The sequence below is a fragment of the Camponotus floridanus genome, unplaced genomic scaffold, assembly GCF_003227725.1.
Source record: "Camponotus floridanus strain SB8 unplaced genomic scaffold, Cflo_v7.5 scaffold7, whole genome shotgun sequence".
NCBI lineage: Eukaryota > Metazoa > Arthropoda > Insecta > Hymenoptera > Formicidae > Camponotus > Camponotus floridanus.
Genome location: NW_020229838.1, coordinates 3,776,475 through 3,797,180, shown reverse-complemented (window position 1 = coordinate 3,797,180; position 20,706 = coordinate 3,776,475). Strand labels below are relative to the sequence as shown.

General features: G+C 35.5%; 1 protein-coding gene across 2 annotated transcripts in view; it reads right to left on the bottom strand.

The window, feature by feature from the left end:
• LOC105251709 (rho GTPase-activating protein 100F) overlaps nucleotides 1-20,706 on the bottom strand; it is a 56,496-nt gene that overhangs the window by 33,867 nt on the left and 1,923 nt on the right. For both annotated transcript variants that reach the window (XM_011258690.3, XM_011258691.3), the window contains exons 2-3: nucleotides 19,433-19,537; nucleotides 13,320-13,563 (exon numbers count right to left, since the gene is read on the bottom strand). In XM_011258690.3, coding sequence (XP_011256992.1) covers nucleotides 13,320-13,538 — 219 coding nt within the window. In that variant the 5' untranslated portion in view covers nucleotides 13,539-13,563; nucleotides 19,433-19,537. The remainder of the gene's footprint in view (nucleotides 1-13,319; nucleotides 13,564-19,432; nucleotides 19,538-20,706) is intronic.

The following is a 20,706-nucleotide window of genomic DNA, read 5'->3' as shown; positions in this document are numbered from 1 at the left end:
AAAATTCCTCCGAAACGCCGAAATGCGTTCGACAATTTACGAGCGGTTCTATGGAGAATTCAGAGACACACGCGAGGTTCATTCTTCTCGTATCAATTGACCCGATTGTTATCGTCAATATTCCCAATAAAGTCTTTCGCAGGATAGTGGCTATATAGAAAATTATAGCTCCATGATCTCACTATGATTTTATGTTGCGCGCGCCGATATTCGCACAAAATCGCATTTCTAAGAGCGCGAACTGCAGTATTATTAATTTACTCGTTCGAATTAATTTACGCTTCTATAATTATCACCAGCGTCTATTTACCTTTAATAAATAATTCCGTAAATAATTCAGATTTCTAAAATTGCATGCGCAATAAATAACGATATATTTTTATTAATACGAGACAGAGACAAGGGAATTCAATTCACGATTCCAGCAGCTATAAATGAGTTTAATATCGCAATAGGAAACAGAATGAGATATATGTGTGTGAGTAGAAATCGACCTAGAAACCGTTGGAAAAATAGCAACGTTTATCTTCTTCGATGCAACTCGAGTCTGGTGCTTTTAATGACATGAATCGGAGACGTACAAAATAAGTCAATACACGTTCTTCTTGAATGATGACCCAGCCCTTTTTCTCTTGTCTTAGTGCCAGCAAATTTTTCCTCGATGATTCAGCCGCAGATCTTTTGTACGTTTCCGTATTAATAAAAATAAACGAAAAATCACAGACGCGAGAAATGGAAAACAAAAGAAAAGAAAGACAGATGAGAGAAAGAGAGAGAGAGAGAGGTGGGGGTGTATGTTGTAACGATCCACCTGTTCCAGTTCCGTCATGTGGAGGGGAAATAATTGCGGCCCGTCTGAAAATCAAAGGGACCTTCTCCCTTCTGTCCGATGTTACTCCGCCTCGCGTCTCTTCGTCCCGTTCTTCCGTCTGTCGGGACGACATCCCGTTTTAATCCACAGATACCATTTTCCCCGACGAGAAAAGAGATTTCGGTCGCGAGCGGAGGAAGGAGAATTTTCCATTAGCGATATCGCACCGATTATTATTTTTTATTTCGATTTGAAAACCGCGGCAGTTAACATATAATTAAATGCAGCATGTTCCAAATTCTCGACTTTAATTTTAACAATAGATTTTTATTTAAAAATTACACTATCTTTGGATTTGCCAAAGATAGTTTTCAAAAAACTTATCATTTATTAACACTTGAGACGAAATTAGAAAATTAAATCCAATTTGAAATTAAAAATATAAAAACATATTACATGTCTCTCTTTATAAATATAATTAATATTAAATATATTGCGGATTTTCTTTGTAGAATATATAACAAATATTCGATAATAATAAAAAAAAAATAAATAAGTCGAGACGATGGATTTCTCTTTCTTCGCTTACTTTCAAAGAAACTGCGTTTACGGATCTTAATGATATTCTGTACATATGTGTGTCAGATGTATAGCAGATATATAATGATGCATGTCTTTCGTCCATGTTCGCTTTATCGAGTATCTTTTTCTCTTCTCTCCGTTTCTAGCCCCTTCATTTTTATTCTCAGCACTCCTTTCGTCGTTCGAACCCCTGACAGGCAGGGTGACAATTAGTCCTCAATTATGAAACCTCCCTCGGGTCAGTAACGCGTGATGCGGAAAGAAAGGGTGACCCGAGAGAGTGAGATGATGCAAGTATGAGCGCGCGTCCCACGCGTGCAACCGATCGAATGCTCCAAAGTGCACTTTTGCTGAGCAGTCGATGAAGGGAGTCATCGATGATAGGTACACATCCATCTGCATCGAACGGGTCTCCCTCGACTTTCTTGATCGATGAATAGTTAATGATGAATCAGTCAGCTTCGAATTGGACAAAGAATCCTCAGACAAAAGAAAGTTGCGAAAGAAACTTACGAGATATTTTCTTTTTTTAACTTTGTAAAATTATTTTTTTTTCTCTCCCTTTTTTTGGTGAAAAAGAGAGGAATCTCAACGATACTCTATTTAATGTAGATTCGGTGGTTTCTCGAGATAATAATCTGACATATCGGTGGAGTTTGCGAATATTTGAGTTGATTGACGTGTATATAATTCCAATTATATTATGCGAGAGTTTGACACATGCATGGTAACGCTTCCGGGCATGAGTTTATCGCGCAAATGTCGACGGAACTACCTGTATTACACCTGCGTTCAGGCACGTGTGTAATGTCGAGCAAGAATGCGAGCAAGCATGATCATACTCGCGCGACTACGTCGCATTGTTGCGGGTGGAAACTTTAATCCGACCGACATGCAACTGCGAGGCGTAGTGCCGGTTCGGCCGAGATGCATCCTAGAATGCATCTCGGATAATATAATGGCACGTGGCACGATACGTACGAGCGATGAGAGGCGTACAAAGACAATGAAGGAGACGACAAGGAGAGAGAGAGAGAGAGAGAGAGAGAGAGAGAGAGAGAGAGAAAGAGAAGTAAACTAGGGCAGATACTCGATGATTCACTTAAAGAGGTATATCGATTTGGGTAGCTCGAAAATCATCTTGATTTTCTGTACAAGATTTCGAAAAAGAGTAATAAATTATTAGTACTTATTATTATTAATTAAAAATTATTATTAATTAAGAATTAGTTTAATTATTAAAATTAATTATTATCAAAAATTATTACTAATTATTAAAATTAATTAGTATTAATTAAAAATTTGATATTTCGATAAATAAAGACGATAGATATCGTAAAAATTTTAAAAACAAATAAAATAAATTGTTAGAAAAATGCTCAATGATATCGCAAGAATGAAATGACGAAAAGATATAAAAATAATTGGTATTAGGGCGAAATTTTTTAATGAATGTTCATTTACATAAGGACACTGTCGAATTATGTTGTCGCTTCGTACGGAATCGAGTACATTTGTCGTGCGAAAAAATTACGTAACTATGCAAAAATAACTCATTCGAATTTTTCATATATATGTTGGGCATTTGTAGGATAAATTTCGTTGCACTCGTTGTAAATAATTCTGATAATTGCATGTTTAATCGTAAAATGCCAGTGTGGAGCGATTGCGATGCTTAATATCATATTAACACGTCAAGCGACTCTGACGGCTATAATCGTCACGCCATTTCATATCTTGGTCGGAATCGTGTTAACATCATGGTGCATACAGCCGCGCATTAATAAAGGTCTGTAATTAATAAAAAAAATGGGATAACAGTTCTAATTACAACGTTGAACGATATCACGAATGAATAATATTTTTACGTCGCATCAATTTTAAATAACACAAGAAAAAAACAAATATTTATTCATAGAGTTCTCGCGATTGACAAATACAGTGCTACAGTATATTCGAGTGGCAGCAAATATCGCTTAGCTAATATTGACAATTACAATTGCGTTGATTTCGGGATAGTTTTACGATTCTAACGTAAAAATATCGAGCTTGAGATTGACCGAAATACGAAGATTGTCGAATGGCGAAGGATAATTAAATATTGATTTTACATTAGAGTGTGCTAAGATAGAACGGCTATTCATTAACGTGTTATAACGAGTACCGTCGTTCATTGGTCGAGCCATTAAAATCAAAGACCGGCTGAGACCTCCTGGCATATTACTCGACCATTCCTCCTGTTCGTCCTTTTCTTTGTCTTCTCTTGAAAACGTCCACGCCGATTGTTCCATCTAAACGGTAATCTGGCACGATCACATCGCCAGCAACAAACTTTCCGAGATTTCCTCTCTTTCTCTCTCATAATTAAGTCTTTGCAATTTCGATTTGATAAAATGGACCGTATATTTCGGTGATACGGTTTAAGGTCGAAATTTTAGTGAATGGGACATTTTGAAGATATGATAATTGATTAACGTGACATTAATTTAGGAGAAATTAATTGAATCGATGAAAAATATGCTTAAAATAGAGAAGCATTTGATTTATACTATACTTTCATATATATATATTTTTTATTTCGATCAAAGCATCAAATATTCCGATTTACTTTTGTCTCTCTTTTATTAAATTACCATTTTTTTTATATAAAATTTGCAATAATTAATAGATTGAATTTTTGCTCGCATTTCTTATTACAAGTCATTTAAAAGTACTTATTTATCGATTATTTCTAATTAAATTTTTTTTTATAAATATATAGTAAATTCCTTAATTACTGTAAGGATTTAAGAATTAACTTTTCGCTTGTGATGTAACTGCGTTGTTTTATGATGTAATTAGCTTCTGCGAAACAAGTCGCGGTCTTTTACACGGTTCTTCCGAGAAATTGTATGAAGTCGCGGATTTTATAGAGCACTGCACTTCGTTCTCGGAAGGTTGTTTCAATATTTACGCGCTCACTGAAGTAACCGCGAGATAGATAGTTCTACGGATAAACGAACAAAGGATAAGTGAATAGATAAGTGTTTATTGCAGCTTTGTCGTGGGTTAAAATAGCAATGAACGAGTAATAAACGCGAGCGTGAGTGCGTGCGGCTAGTAATAATAGTCAAAGGAACGAGTTATGCGATCAAATATTCAAGGGCTTTAAATTGGATGTAATTTGTACGAATCGACCGGAAAGTTGGAATCTTTGCAATAATATTCGTATTTCTTGGATGTAATACAGGCATTGTGTTCGCTTTTTGCGTCTTACCGACGTTTTCTGCAGCAATCCGAAGAATTCGAGACGCAACAAATATTCCTGAGATGAAGGAGAAATAAAGAAATTACATCTTCGGGATGTATATTTATCCGTCTAGAATCTCAAGAGGTCTCTTGTTATCGGATTATACTACGATTATTTATTTGTATAAAATTCAAGCAACTTTCCTTGAGAAAATGAACGCAAAACAATCGTTCAAGTTTCGTTCATTTTGCTTTTTTTAAGGCTAATTTATTCGAATGAAATGCAACGAGATCGAATCAAAATAAAAGAATGTCATGTATAATTTAATCCGGATTTAAATATCATCCTGCTTTCTCCTTGAGACAGATTATTTTATAGTGAAATGCGATTGTGTTTGAATTTTAATTGTAGGAGTCTTGAAAAAAGCGAATAATTGATGCACATACATTTAATATTGAATTATTAAATTATATCAATGTAAAGAGATAATACATCGTATATTATATAACCGATATGCTATTTATAATGTATTTAAGGAAAACTTCATTGCATTTTTCATGCACAATTCACGTAAATAACATATCATATTCATAAAATTTTAATTGTGTTTCCTTACGCGAACAATATCACAATCTTACGCGCGTATATTTAGAAAAATATAATAATGGAGAATTATGTATATATGATATATATTCTATATGTAAAGTCACATTTGAATCCAATTTTTATTTTTCTTTTTCTTTTTTTTGCATAAAAAATAAAATTGCGAGAGTTAAAGTTCGAGGGATCATTTGCTGCTCCGCGCGAAAGTTTTATCCGCGAATGAATGCGCGGGCTGGGTTCATGTGAAATTAAATTACGTACGCGTAATTAAACTTCACGTAAGCTCGCGTACATTTACGCTCGCGTACAATCGCGGATGCGCCTTCTCTCTCTGTCTACAGTTGGATACGTTGCGCGTATTTCTGTCTCTCTCTCTCTCTCTCTCCCTCGTCGAGCATTCGATTTACGTCAGCTACAAATTTGGGTCATGCTGAATGATTTATTCGATCCACTAGGTCGTATCTATATTTGCAAAATATCGTTTGTACTACGAGCGTATTTCCGAACGAAACGTTCGAGAATTCGGAATTTTCGGACATCGCGTCCAACTCGTCGATATTCGAATCCTAATCCCGGATTGGCATTTCCGCTTTATCCGCCAAGTGAATGGCCAATATTCTTATGGCCAATATTCGGACATGAATTATTAAAGCTCGAAAGTTAACGATATACGTACACGAGGATTTAAACTCATAAATTAATGATGTACAATCTATAAAGTGAATTCTTCCACCTACAGTTGGATACATTTCTTAAATTTTTAAGAAAGTAGAAAAGTACGGGGGTCAAGTTTTTTATCGGATAAAATTTTATAGAATGTTACTTGTGTCAATGAGCCTATTTTTCTCGATTTATTTAATTAATTTTAATTCCGTTAATCCCACATAAAATGTTTCTTGCTCTATTTGCAATTAATCAGAGACATGTTCTCCTGAAAAAGAGATAGCATTTCGAAATAGAATAGCGCGATTTCGACGCGAAATAATCGTTTCCGCGGAAGCCAGGGGCGAGATACAATTACAATTCAAATTAGTCTCTCGTAACAACGAATCATGTCGCTTCTGTGACACTCGTTATGCACGAGCGGTTCGTCGTGTCGTCCTTACAAAACATCCGGTTCGCGTGCACGTGGGGAGGACTCGATTGCACGTAATGCACTCTCTCTCTCTCTCTCTTCCTCTCGAGCCTGTAAGAATCGCAGGAGGGCTCGCGGGGGTGATTTTCGCAGAAGCATGCAAAATATCCGGTCGCCTATGTCGACATGCGTGATACGCGGAAGGAACGTAAAACCGAGTTCCGGAAACTTATATAGCCGTCCGCTCTGACCTCGCAGCACTTATGGTAATATCGTATCGGAACTTACTTTTATGACGCACCGGACCCTTTTCTCAGCATGCTATCAAGCGAAACATACAAGGAACCGAAGCCGATATTCGTCGATCGACGAGATCTATTTTTTTTATCGCGTACTTTATTTAGTGTACATTGCTAAATTTTTCTCCGTTTTATCGGAGGTAGTAAATGGAGTCCGACTAGCCAAAAAAAAAACGAATTGTGTCGAGAAAAATAAGATAAAAGTGAAGGAAGAAAATATCATAGTTATTATTTTTTAACAATGTTTTGTATGTACAATCCCAGCAAAAAGTAACTGAAAATCAATATTGAATATATCCACTTTTGGTGTATTTTGAGTAAGAAATTGTGTGGAGTATTACAATTTGATCTTAGCTACAGTGTAGAGATGTATTTCTTAATATTTATTGCGTTTTTACTGAAATATTCCGAATTTTGTTAATCGAAATGATTAACTTTTGGCAGAGAATTTCGCCTTGTGATAGATACATGGTTAACTTCATTAAATTATATTTCATATGTTTTTAACCAGTTAGTACTTGTATAATATTATTTGATCAAATATTTTCTCTGTATCTAAACTTTTGCAAATTTTAAACAAATTCTGAATATTATTTCTATGTGTTTTTGTCATTTGAATCGACGTAGTTATACGTTTCCCATAGGAACACATGTTAATTCGGTGCAAATTAAAATTCTTATAACTCGTGAACGCTTTAGTGAATCGATTTAAAAATTGTACTGAAGATTCTAAACGTATGTAAGGACATTCTGTACAATTTTCATTAAATTCTCAATATTTTGAAAATAGGTACAAAACATCCTTAAGTATCATAAACAAATTCATGCACGTATATTTACGCTCTTTTGATTTGGCAATCGTGCAAGCGCAGATCGAAAGTATTTGCCTTAATTCGTTATCTTTCTACAGTGGACAACGTATTGAACATTTGAGTATCGAACATCAATAATCGAAGCACGGCGACTTGCTACACAGAATATAACGCGAATGAGGACTTTCCGATTCGACATTTTCTGTGTCGCGGCAGGAGAAGTGTATCTGGCCGGTTGTGCTTGAGCCGGCGCATTCTACTCTCTAAACGACGTCGTTTATTATTTTAATGATGTCATTAGTGGAATTTAAGTTAAAGTTGTCAACTTTTGCTTCCTCATCCAAGCGGCACGATATAAGTCGCGCTGCATCGTTGGACATGCCGGTTGACACATCGCCGACGTAATTTTACCTGGGCACTTTTTGCGGAAAATGTAAATTTGCTGTTTTTTCCTTAAATTGACAGTTTTTATCATACGTTAGAAATCTCGTAATAACAGTGATAGAAAAAGGAAATGTACGAGAGAGACATCATGGAAATACATTAGCGAAAAGAAGGATTGCGTTACTTGTAAGTTTGCCTTTTTCTTAATAACGACTGGCGACAAGTGCACATTATTAAATCGATTTCTTCCGCCCGATGCGAATAGCGATAAAAGTGATTTAGGAGCACAAAACAGAATCGGTGATAATGAACGACCACAGATTACGCAACGTCTCGGAGATAACAGTAATTACACGGTCGGCTGGATTTAAGCATTTCGTAGCTAAATTAACCATGATTCTTGCTACTAAAAATTCACGTAAAAGGGTATTTTTTCTATTTTCAAATTTAAATAAACTGCATGGTTTTGGAATGTGAAAACAGAATTATGTTGTATAAAAAGAATATTAATTTTTACATAAAATTATATCGTTACACAAATTATAAGAAAAAATATATAATAGAATTTATAAAATTTAACACAAAGCAAATATGTAGCAAAAATTTATAATTTTTTAAATATATTTTTTTTAGCTTTATATAGTTTAATTACATGTATTTCTTTTGCGTTTTTTATCTTAAAAAACGTACGTAAATATGATGCATATAAAAGTGCAATATAATTTTATATACAATTTATATATTATTTTATATATTATTTTATATACAAAGTTTATACAAATTAGATAATCAAAAATACAGATACGTCATTATTAATTTGACGAGGCTTATAATAAATTGCCACGATAATTGAGAAAAAAACATGCGGAGTGTCTTTTTCTACTGCGTTTTCGAAGTAGATATTTAACAAAAGAATATAATATATGAAAAAAATGCAAAAAGGAAATGTGCATCGCCATTCCTTTGTCTTCTCGCATTCATTGAACTTGTTCGATACGCAAGAGTCTTTTTCAAAAGATGTATTTGCATTTCCCCCTCGTTCTGGTCAGACGTCAGTGGAGAAACGCCAATGGCGTATGCCAAAGGCCGTGATATTTCACGATAATCTGCCCTTTCTCTCCTTGATTATTTTATTTAAAGAACACCTCCATATTCTTTAAATAACAATTTCCAGATATAAATAAAAAGTTCGAAAAATTATCTCAGCGGATCGATTGTTTCAAAAAATAAATTGTTTACAGAATGACATTAATCAGCTGGCAAAAAATAACATTTTTGCATATTACTGTTATTTTTATTGTTATATATATAAGTTACTATGTAATTATTTTTGTAATATCCACTCTGTCCTATATAATATTAATTTTCAAAACTCTTTTAAATTTGAAATAGAAAAGGATTTCAATATCTTCATTCGTGCAGCAAAATTTCTGATTGCATTCAAAATCGTTAAACAGAATGAGAACGACATGACAATAAACGAAGATCCCTTTGTTTGAAGGGAATATAAAATTGAACTTTATCGAATATTTGTCCAATAATGACTGCATGTACGTATGTAATATATTTATTAGAAAAATCATGTTAAATTCACAATGTTTTTAAAATTCTTGATGAAAAACGTTGTTTAACGAAAGACTTCAAATATAATCGTAAAAAAAGATTCTATTTTTTTGTTGGAATATACTTATTATTAAAACCTAAGTTATTTGTAAGCATTTTTGGCTATCATACTTTTTATAGTATTAAATGCATTATAAAGAATGTAGTTTCATATTTCATATTCTGATAAAAAAATTCTTTCTTCCCCCTCTATAATTTTTGGGGAACCAAACTTTTATTTTATAATAATAAAAATGAACAATGTTATTATAAACTATCGGATAAATAGAAGAAATAGAAAATTAATAATAATCATCACAAAAACGATCATTACAAATGGAGATAAAAACTTAATAATAGAGAGTAGAGAAGATAATAATAGAATTATGCTTCTTGGATGCAAATTGAGAATCAATTTTTCCTCGACTTACACGATGCGAAACGAACTATAATCCGCTTGCGCGTCCATATTTTAATTGCGTTCGGCAATCACATGACACGCATCGCACGTATGCGTATATAAATAAATTCCCCCGGTCTCCCTCCGTCATTTTCGCCGATTTTCCGGCATCGCGTAGCGAAAACCGTGCCCCCCCCCCTCCCACCCCTCGTGGTCCCCCGATAGAAAATGTATGCGCGTTTATTTCGCCCGAGCCTCGGACGCCGATAGAATGCAAAATAATAGCAGTCTGCCGGATATTTGCGGGCGCGACTGTGACAAATATATCAGATAAAGCCACCCTCGCGCTCGCCCCCGTCCCCACCCCCGTCCCCGCCCCCGACTGCGTTTCGTCCCATCCCGTCCCGGCCGGGGGTGCCGTTCCGTATCTCTCTATATTGATTTACCGCGAACTGATATTCTCCACCGGTATCATATTTTCCATCCTGCGAACGCGTACACTCGACAATATCAATTCCAAGATCCGACGACTACGAACGAGAAGTTTATACGATTTTATTGGGAGCAAAAGTTGCTCGCGAATTAAACCAAAGATGTATTCTCGGGCGTTACGTTATCGATTTGAGACTTTTCGCGGAATATATGGGGCAGTTTAAGGTCGAGCATATTTTCGCATTACGTTTTGCGATGACTATTTAAAGTCTTGCGCTCATTGGACGATATCTCTGTAGTTTCTCAAACGGTTATAATTTAGAATGTAAAATCTAAAGAATAAAATACGAATGAATCTATTTTGCAGAAGAAAATGACTAGTATTTTTTTTTTGTTTAAAATTAAATACATCAAATATTTAACACACAATCTTTTAAACTTATACATAATATAATTTGCGAGATTGTGTCGATAAAATAAATATTCAAGTTGTATGCAAAAAGCAACAATTGACATTACGATTCACAATTATTGTACAAATATTGTAAAAATTTATATTGTGTTGGCTCGCGAGGATGCGACTTCAGTTACAAATAAACTTTTAAACTAACCTTTGATATATCGGAAAGCATTGGTCTGTTTCAGGTCGATAAATATAATGGAACGTATCGTTTTCTTCTCTTATTAAATTATCGTATGTGTTTCTCACAATATTCTTTCATACGTCAAATGCACAAGTTACATAATTTAGAATCGCTCTATAATATAATTTCGTTAAATGTTAATAGAGCTTGCTTGGAGAAGTATAAATGTATATAAATTAAATTAATAAAATTAAATTATTAAATTATTTTTAGATCGAGACTCGAGGATTGTGTTATCGCGAAATGTTCCAATATCGGACATTTAAAATTGCTGGGATGAAGATTTGCCAGACTTTTATTAATTAAAGGTTGCTAGGTGTGTCACAAAATCTGACTTTAATTCTACGATAATCTCCAACCTAAAGCGTGATATAAAATGACGTATATATTTTATCAAGTTTATTCGCGCGAGACCACATGATAAATTTGGTTGCACTATCCTCAGAATGTCCATAATATGTGCATCGGCGGATGCACGTGGCGACCGAGCCGTGCACGTGAGAGCGCGTGACATTAACCCGATTAATCCCGACTTGCCGCCGATGCGATCGTTCGACGCGGTCGGACGGTCGGTGCAATGTAAATTGAGCGCGACAGAACGGCGGTGTAATCGTAAGCATGACCTATCTTACTCAGGTAAACCGAGCGTATGTCCGTAATTTTGAAAATTATAGTAGTGATAAGAATCATCGATCTGTTATCGATAAATATTGTGGTCATTACATTGTCTTCTCATTATTAAAGCAATATGCGTGGAAAACCCAGGGGATAACATTTTAATATATGTCATACGAGAATAATTCTTTTTAATATTTTAATAACGCTCCTGGAAAAGACGGAGAGCCCGATCAAGAGAGAGAAATGCGAGGTGACAATTTTTTTTAATTTTTATTTTAAATGTGGCGTTAATGCGATATTTTGTCCAAAGCTCGAGGACTCCGAAGATGAGTCTTGCGAAAAGGAAAATTGCGGGACCAGTCGGCCGGCTTGACGCGAGGAAGCCCACCAGACGATTTATTGAGACAAATTGAATGGACGGCAATCCGGAGCCGGTGCTCGAAAGCTGTGTGCTTGAACGACTTCGGCTTCGTGATTCCGGCACCGTCGTTTCTCAGCTCGCGATATAAAACGACGGAGGGAGGGATGGATGGAAGGCGGGGGATAGGGGTGGTTGAACACGACTTCGGTTAACCCATTCACCCCCCGGTGCTCCATCATGAGCGTACTTTTTCTTCATTTGTAATATCATGCATCAAAATATCTTATTTTTCGAGAATGTGATAACAAAGGATTTAAATTCAGTTGAAAAAAAAAGAAAGTAATCCTTATCTCATAATTGCATTCGTTAGGTTGTAAATAAATTTTTTTAGAAAATTGTAATACTTGGAAATTGAAATATATTATTAAATATTAATTAAACTTATATTATTATAAATGACAATTTTGTCGTACGTACATCTCGAATATATTTTATTTGATTACTTTTTTTTTAGATTAGCAGAAAATTTGTTCTTTGTTAAAAAGCTCTTTGCTTATGAAGTACGAGTGATTTAACATTGAGAAATAAAACTTTGGATGATGAATTTAATTTATAACGTACAAGTGGATAAATCTCTCTCTATTGCAAGCGAAGGATTATTTTAACGGAAATTTGATTTAACGCTTTTATAATATCGATTGCACATTATTGAAAATTCAAGAGCTGCGAGTTTTTGTATCAAATTATCGCAGAAAGTATGGGCATGGACAAAAACGCGATAGTAACAGAGTATCTAGCAGAGATAGAATGTAAAATTAAATGTGCTCATACGAATAACTTCTGCACCGTTGGCTGTGCACAATATTCTATCGGATAAAAGTTGCGATATGAATGAACGTGTGATGGACAAGCTGGATTTTTCACATCTGGCCTTTAACGTATATATAAAGTGTGATTCGAGCGTGATATAAATGCGTGATTTTCGCATTAGAATAAACGACAGAAAAGCATAATAGAAATTTTTGCCTTGCGTGACATGACGCAACGTTACTGAAAGGAAACGTTTTTCAAACTATCGAGAAAGCCTATGATTTTTAAATATATGATTTTATGCGAAGAGAAGAGATAAATGCACTTTGATTTTCGAAAATAATTATGCAAAAATTAATTATTTCCTAAAAAAGCTTACACTTGATTGTAAGAAAGACAATCCCGACTTTTTAACAATTTGCCTTGATACTTTCACTCTATCATTTGAGAGAAATCTATAAATATATATTATCTAAATAAGAAAAATATAAGAAAAATGTAGAAATGCAACTCTTGTTTAAAGAACCGTGAAAAAGAAGTTCAAGGATCAGGTTTGCGTGTTCGATGCGTTCCTCGAGATGCTTTCCGTGACAGATGCTAGCAATCTATTATAGAATGTATCAATCATGCATTCTATCGCTTATACGTTGCACTTACTTTCCTGCGGCCGCAGCAGAGCATGGTTGCTGCGCTGCAGCTGCGGCGAGCCGTCGACGAGAGTTGAGGCTGATGACAGACGTAGCTGAGTCTTGCGCCCCCTTCCCTCTGCAGCTGCAGCACGCGCACCTGCAGCTGCACCTGCTCCCGCTCCCGTTGTCCTTGACCGACACCGACTCGACCACCGTACTTGATGCGCACGTGTTTTCGCCACTGCATGAGTTCGGTGCGTCATGCCCTCTTCCTAAAATTGTCACAGAAAAAGAGTGTCAGGATGCGTGAATTTTTTTATAAATTTTTCGCAAAGAGGAAAAACTGGAGAACAATTTCTCTGTTCGATCTTAGGAATTAGAAAACGGTGCAAAAATGTATGGTTAATATTTTTATTTATTTACGATAAGACGACGGCTCGTACTTTACATCTATGGACGAGTCATAAACTTGTAATGGATCTATCGGTAATCTCCACGTGTCGCGCTTCTCAATTTCTCATTTCCCTCCCCTAGCAAAATTGTTCCCTCCCCCCCGTCGCGTTTCATTAACCTATTTTCCCTCTCGTTCCCCGATTCACGGTTATCTTAATTTATTAACGGCCGGCCTGTATCCACGCGATCGATTACCAATTCGCACATGCAGATGATTCCCCCTTCCTTTTCCCGGATCGCCGACAGTTATATAAATCCGCGAGAACGCACGTCGAGCGCGAATATGCAATGTATTCTCTCTCCCGCTCTTTTTCTATTTTTCTCTCCTTCTCTCACGTCCTCGTCCTACATTTCCATTATATTCTCTTCGAAATGTTTCTCCTCTTTTTTCCAGAAATAAGCGTGACACGTGATATAGACATTAATAATTTAAATACGCATCCCGAGATGCATCAGCGTGATTTATCGATAAAGTGTCGAATATCAAATCTGTCGTCGCACATTTGCAATATCAGAGCCTCCTAATTTGGTTTCGTCATAATCCAATAAAATATATTTAAACGTTGAAAAATTCTACTTTTTATTCATCAAAAATTGAGATAGATATATAGGATACGCTCCGCTCAAACGTCTAAAATTGCAAGTCTTTAAAAAAGGTAATATCAAATTTAAATGAGTTGAAAAACTGAGGATACGATGTTCCATTATTGATGCAGCGCTAACTGTAAAATATATATGCTCGATTAAAATATATCGATAAATATTAAATCGTAGAATTTGATTGGCGATATAATTCCGACTGTAATTTGATTATAATTGGTATATACATAAATTACGCATTTTGGTCAAATTGATCGGCATATTGCTTACAGAGTTTCGCATTCAGATTTAATAATTATTTCAATGTTAGTACGCGCGACATGAATCGAAGCAAATATAATTTCGTCAAAGGGTACAAGCGCGAGCCTGCCAAATATTTAAACGCCGCCTGCTTTGGTTCGGTTCGCGAAATAATACAAACATCACTGGCTGCTTCAAGACAATCGATACTACGTGCCGGCGCATACTCGTACTAATAAATCACAGTTGTACACGCGAAAGTCGCTGAAATTAAACGAGACATCTCTTGCCTGCGAATCCGTGTCACTTCTTTTCTAGTGTCATTAATAAAATATCATTGGAGCGAAAATGAAATTCCATTCTATAATGGTAAGTACCGCAAATAGTCGTAATAATAAAGATCGATTGTCGTTTATCACTGTGCTTGTGGAATTTAATAAAGAAATGATAATGTAATGAGCAGAAAATTTTCTCGTGATTAAACGATAAAAATAGGCTTCATGTATATACTATAAAATCATATATTATATTTTATATTATATATTAATATTATATAAAATTATCCAAAGTATCATAGAAATGGAATTTTTTAGAAATTACTTATTCACACAATCGAGAATCTCAAGTTTAATTGTAAGTTTTATTTTCTCTGAAAATACTATTGAATCGATTTTGAAAATAAACGCTAATATTTTTAATCGATTATTGAAAATAAACGCTAATATTTTTCACAACTTTCTCATTTCTTGCGTAAATTATGCAAATATTATGCATCTAATATCTGAGAGAATGAAAATTCGAGTTATTGAAAAAGTTTTATAAAAAAAAAAAACATCTCGATCTCTACAAATTATTAAGCTACTTAGTAATCGTAAATCACTTAATTAAACTTTTGTTTGCAAAAACTTTAAATTTTTGAAAAATTTGCTTTTTTTCGTGAAAGAGTGATTACATATTGATTATTCCAATTCTAATTGAATTACTTATATTTGCAATGTGAGAGGAGCTGACCCATTTCTCGAACAGCCCATATGTATATCGAACATGATCGGATAATCTAACGGTACATGCCGACACGTGATCACGGTTGATCTGGGGTCATGGCATGGCATGACAGGAATCTCGTGAGCCACGTCAGTCCGACTATGTCAAACCGCTTGGATTACTATTTCTACGATTCTGTGTCGGATTCGCGTCGGCTCATTAAGAATCAATGAAATCCCAAAACACGTGTCGGAGGCCTACGCGTAGCAAACCTTGACCCTCTATACGAGAATCTTACCCTAAAAAAAGACATTTTCCCTCGTTTGTCCGTTCAAATTTATCGAGGAAATTTCGTGTACCCTCTAAATCGTTCTTTAATTTTTTTTGCCAACGAAAAAGCGAACACATTTTTCCACGAAAAGTTACTTTCAATATATTTTGCGTTTTAATGTAAAAATCCGTGCAATTCAATTTCTCACTTGCAAAATTTATAATTAAATCACTTGTAGCAATAATAATATAATTTACGATATCGTTGAATGATAGAATAATTCGTAAAAAATTTAATTCACGCGCTAAAATTGATAAATTGTGTTATTAGATTATTATCCTTGTAATGGACGCATTTATCAGAAAAATTTCTGCTTATTTAACGCATCTAATGAGCTATTTTATAGAAACGGGAAGAAGCATTCGAGATTTTATCTAAGCAAATAATTAAAAACTGCTGATTAAAAAGAAGAAAGAAAGGGGAAAAAAACAGATTAATAATTACGATATAAACTCCAATAATAACTTGAGACTAAGCGAGAATGTCTATTATTAAGGGAAACACAAAGTTTTTGTCACGTGTCAATAGCCAGTGATACATTACCTATGATATATGGGCGTCTGACCAAACTCGGTCCCAAACTCCTGAACGGAGTCTTACTCCCGGTCGCATCGCGAATAAATCGACGATACTTTTAAAGTTTGATCCTCGTGCGAATTCTCTCGTCTAGCATGATAGGTTTACCTTTCCGTTAAACTTATTATCCTCGGCACGTTTGGTGACGGCGTCTTGCACTCATTCACGCGATTTAATTAGAGCCAGGCGCGAGCTTCATTCAGAAACTTATCCGAAATGAGCACATGCCAGCCAAAAGTGGAGCACGCCGCGAGTGCGAGGAAACGTAAATGTCGTTCTACTTGAAACGCAGTTGACGTACCCGCGTAATTGAACCATTGAATGGAAGAACTTTATTATTATCAAGTCACACTTCCCTCAGTTTCTAAGAAACAAAGGAATTTGTGAAGGCGTCTAATGAAAAAAGATTTGACTATTATTATTAAAATACCTTCTCCTACTTTTCGATTCTTTCTTCTCTATGAAGTTGGAAGCTTAACATTTTTTATTACGCCAGAGTTACTACTGCAAGATTGTGCAAGTATATACTTTTTAAAGTAAGAAAAACACATTTATATTTACTGTTGTTCCCAAGAGAATTTAAGCCGGAATTTTTTTCTTCTTTTATAAGAAATATATTCCTGAATAGCACATTGGGGGTCGCTCTTTCATGGAAAAAAAGAATCTTTGACAAGAGCTGTCTTGAATTTTAGAGAAAGACGAAAGAAGAAGGCGTCGCCTCTTTGACACTTAACAGATCTGCTTTATCTTCTACCGTGCACGTTATAAAATAATTTAACAGCTTCAACTATAGATATATGAAATGTGAAACTTTAATGTTTTCTCTCTTGCATTCCTATTTTTGATTCGCCACTCGATTTGTCGCTCGCGTGTCTCGGCGATACATGGGGCAGGGTCGATAATTTCTCGCGAAATCCACCGCCGGCCGGATTTCCTGATAAACAGTGACCGAAGAAAAGCCGAAGATAACTGCTAAGAGGTCAAACTGCACCGGCTTATCCCGCGGTTATTGCACTATGCATCGTAATGCGGGATCGTAAACAGTGTCGCTATAGTTTGAGAGTAAACGGCCAATAGCTCCCTTGCGAAATTCTTTCGAGCTGGCGCTGCCGCTGCAGGAAAGTGTTTGCAGTAAAAAAAAAAGAGTGAGAGGGAGAATGAAGGGGGAAGGAGGAGGAGGAGGAGGAGGAACGAGCAGTATAATGATAATAATGCGCATGCAACGGAGGAAGATAAACCGTCACGCGTTCCCGAGGGTGCCGTGCGCCGATTTTGCATCCCCTTCACCCCCAATCCCCTCGTCGCAATCGCGTAAATCTTCGAGAATACGCCGTTCATGCTTTATGGAGCCTCATTGTTATTGCCCGTGATTAAGCTTAACGCTCCTCGAGGTCTGTACTGATTACAGCGTTGGAAATGCATGACAGAATGCATGACAGGCGGAAGAGAAACGCGACGTTAGCGAATATTGTCGGTGTATAAGTCAAATTTTTGTTACTTTGAAAGGTAACAGATTTAATGATTAAAGACCTGACACTTTTTACGAGGAGCAAATTAATTTGCAGCACTATTTCATTATCAAGTGCAAAAAGGATACTCTTTTTATTTTCGTATATCATGAAAAATATATCTAAAATAATAATGTAAGAAAATTGATTTATGCAAACTTTTACTCACGCACACATTCCATCACAGCATGAGATTACTTTAACAGGTGAATTTTACTGCGACGCCATTAATATTGATTAAAGCATTGATTATACAATCATATTACCGCGAATTTTTACGAATATCCTCAAATATTTTTTATATTTTATGGATAAAAATAATTTAAAGTTGTAAAACCTAGTTTAAATTAATACAATATTTAATGTTTTAATTAAATATGTACAAAAAAACAACTGCAAACATTTTTTGTATTCAGATTTCGATGTTACGCGTACAAACAGCTACCTTATTCGTAAAACATTGACTGATACAAATTTTCCGTCATGCTCACAATCGTCAAATCTCTACGTGACTTTGTAGAAGAGCATTATTACATTTTACGACACGTTACATGCAATTTCCATATTTCCAGAGTAAGTTGGAAAGGAATAACTCTGGGCACACAATTTCCGATTGACAGAGAAGATTTGACAACAAGAAGGAAACAACAGAGATCGCGAACTGTCGTTGAAAAAGATGACTTTGAAATGCTGCACTTGAGCTCTGTATTCATGCCATACACACATTTTCAGAGACAGTGAAGAAAAGAGACATAAAATAAAGAAGTTTCCTTTTTCTTTGCCATCTAATTTCTATTTACACAGAAAAAAAGGACATTTTTATTTTGAAAATATATTTAGTGCATGGAAATCTTGAAATGAGATTATATCGCGTTAATTTAAAAAAAAATATAATTGCTTGAACAATTGCTTACTTGAATGAAGCCATTTTATATAGTTCAATCGAGAAAAATATATTCTCATGATTTAAGATTTAATTTTCTTGAATGGAAAAGAAACAATGTTGGATAGAAAATAACATTTTTAAATCAAAAATTATAATTTTCTTAAAGTGGAATTAAATAATTATATATTCTTGAGGTGACAATTACATTATTAAAATAAGACGATAATATTGTTGAAATTTAAAATTATTAAATTCTTCTAAGATAATTATCAATTGTGGCGTACATACGAAACAATGAATGCGTTAATTTAAGAATATAAATTTTGATTTGACACTTATTTTTTTTCTGTGTAGCGTTATCTCGACTTTCGACATTTTATATCCCATGCTTTTTACTATCCTAAATTCGCTCTTAGCTATCCCCTAGCGGATGACGTTTAACGCTAAATATGGCGCTTCGATTACATCAAATACCTTCGTATTAGACAAGCAAAGCGTTAAACGAGGACACGAGAATACGTGTCCCTTGCCCCTCCCCTTTTCCTCCATGGATCGTTACGTACCTTCTAAAAATCATCTCTCATGCGAAGGGCCGGTGGGTCCCTGTTCGACCAGTGTCTGACAGTTTCTCTCATTCTGCTGGACGTCGATCCTCACCCTCTTCTGTCCTGAAAGATTACGAGCGATCGTTACCATTACGCGAATCGCGGCCACGTGACTCTGATTAAATTATCGTTATTAAAAAAGAAAGACAGAGAGAGAGAGAGAGAGAGAGAGAGAGAGAGAGGGAGGAAGGGAGAAAGCTTGATTACTGGAGTAAACGCACGGCAATTTTTTCCCTAAGTAAAACATCAGCGTTTAAACGGCGCGGTTTGCTAATGGCGTATCGAAGGTGTAAAAAAAAATCGACCGATCGTTTCTACGCACACGAAAGATTAACTACATCGTATCACGCCACGAGTTACTTAATACCTTTACACACGCCACTTAACACTTAACGATGCCCGACGATTTTTCTTCCAAATGACACTTTCTCTTCGTTGATCGTTTTTTTGTAGTAGGATAACCGCGTGTCTCTCTTCCGAAGGAATTCCCTTGACCTCCCTCGCGCTATTTTCTACTCTTCAAAAATGAGCAAACATTGGATGGTTACCACCGGATGTTCGGCAAACATATCGTGCGGGAAATAATTAGTACTGGACTCGCAGATGTCTAATTGCTCGAATGTTTGCGATATTAATAGGGGACTTTTCACGATCTGTCTGACAATATTTAAAAATTATCTGTTATTAATCCCGCGACGTGGCAACAAAGTGAACTTATTCGGTATAAAGGAGATTTGATATTTATGAGAATCTCGCGCGGAATGAGAAAGCGGATGTTTACGCGCAAATACATTTGATTGTCGGAGTTTCTACCAAACGAATACAAAACGCGAGGAGGAGGCGTTCAACAAAGCGAAGCACAGCCACACGTGAAACTTTTGGTATACTAAAAGCCGAAGAAACTCGCGGAATTGTTTGATTTCTAGCTCACTCGCGCATTCCTCTCGTCAAGAGAATCCAAATTGAATTCTTCCACGTTTAATCGTTAATCAGAGGAATTTAGGAATGAAGATGGGTGAAATTTGTTTAATTCGAAATATGCACGGCAAAAAAGCAAAAAATATTCCCGCCAGGGTAAAAAATGATATAAAAGCATTGGAAAAACGTATAAATACGGTTCTACGATCTAAATATACATGTCGCTTTTTTTCAGGCGCACAAAAGCAGATCCGCCGAAATAAGTTTCCACGAAATGTCATTTCCCCGGATTTAGTCTATTCGTTTGGAAATGA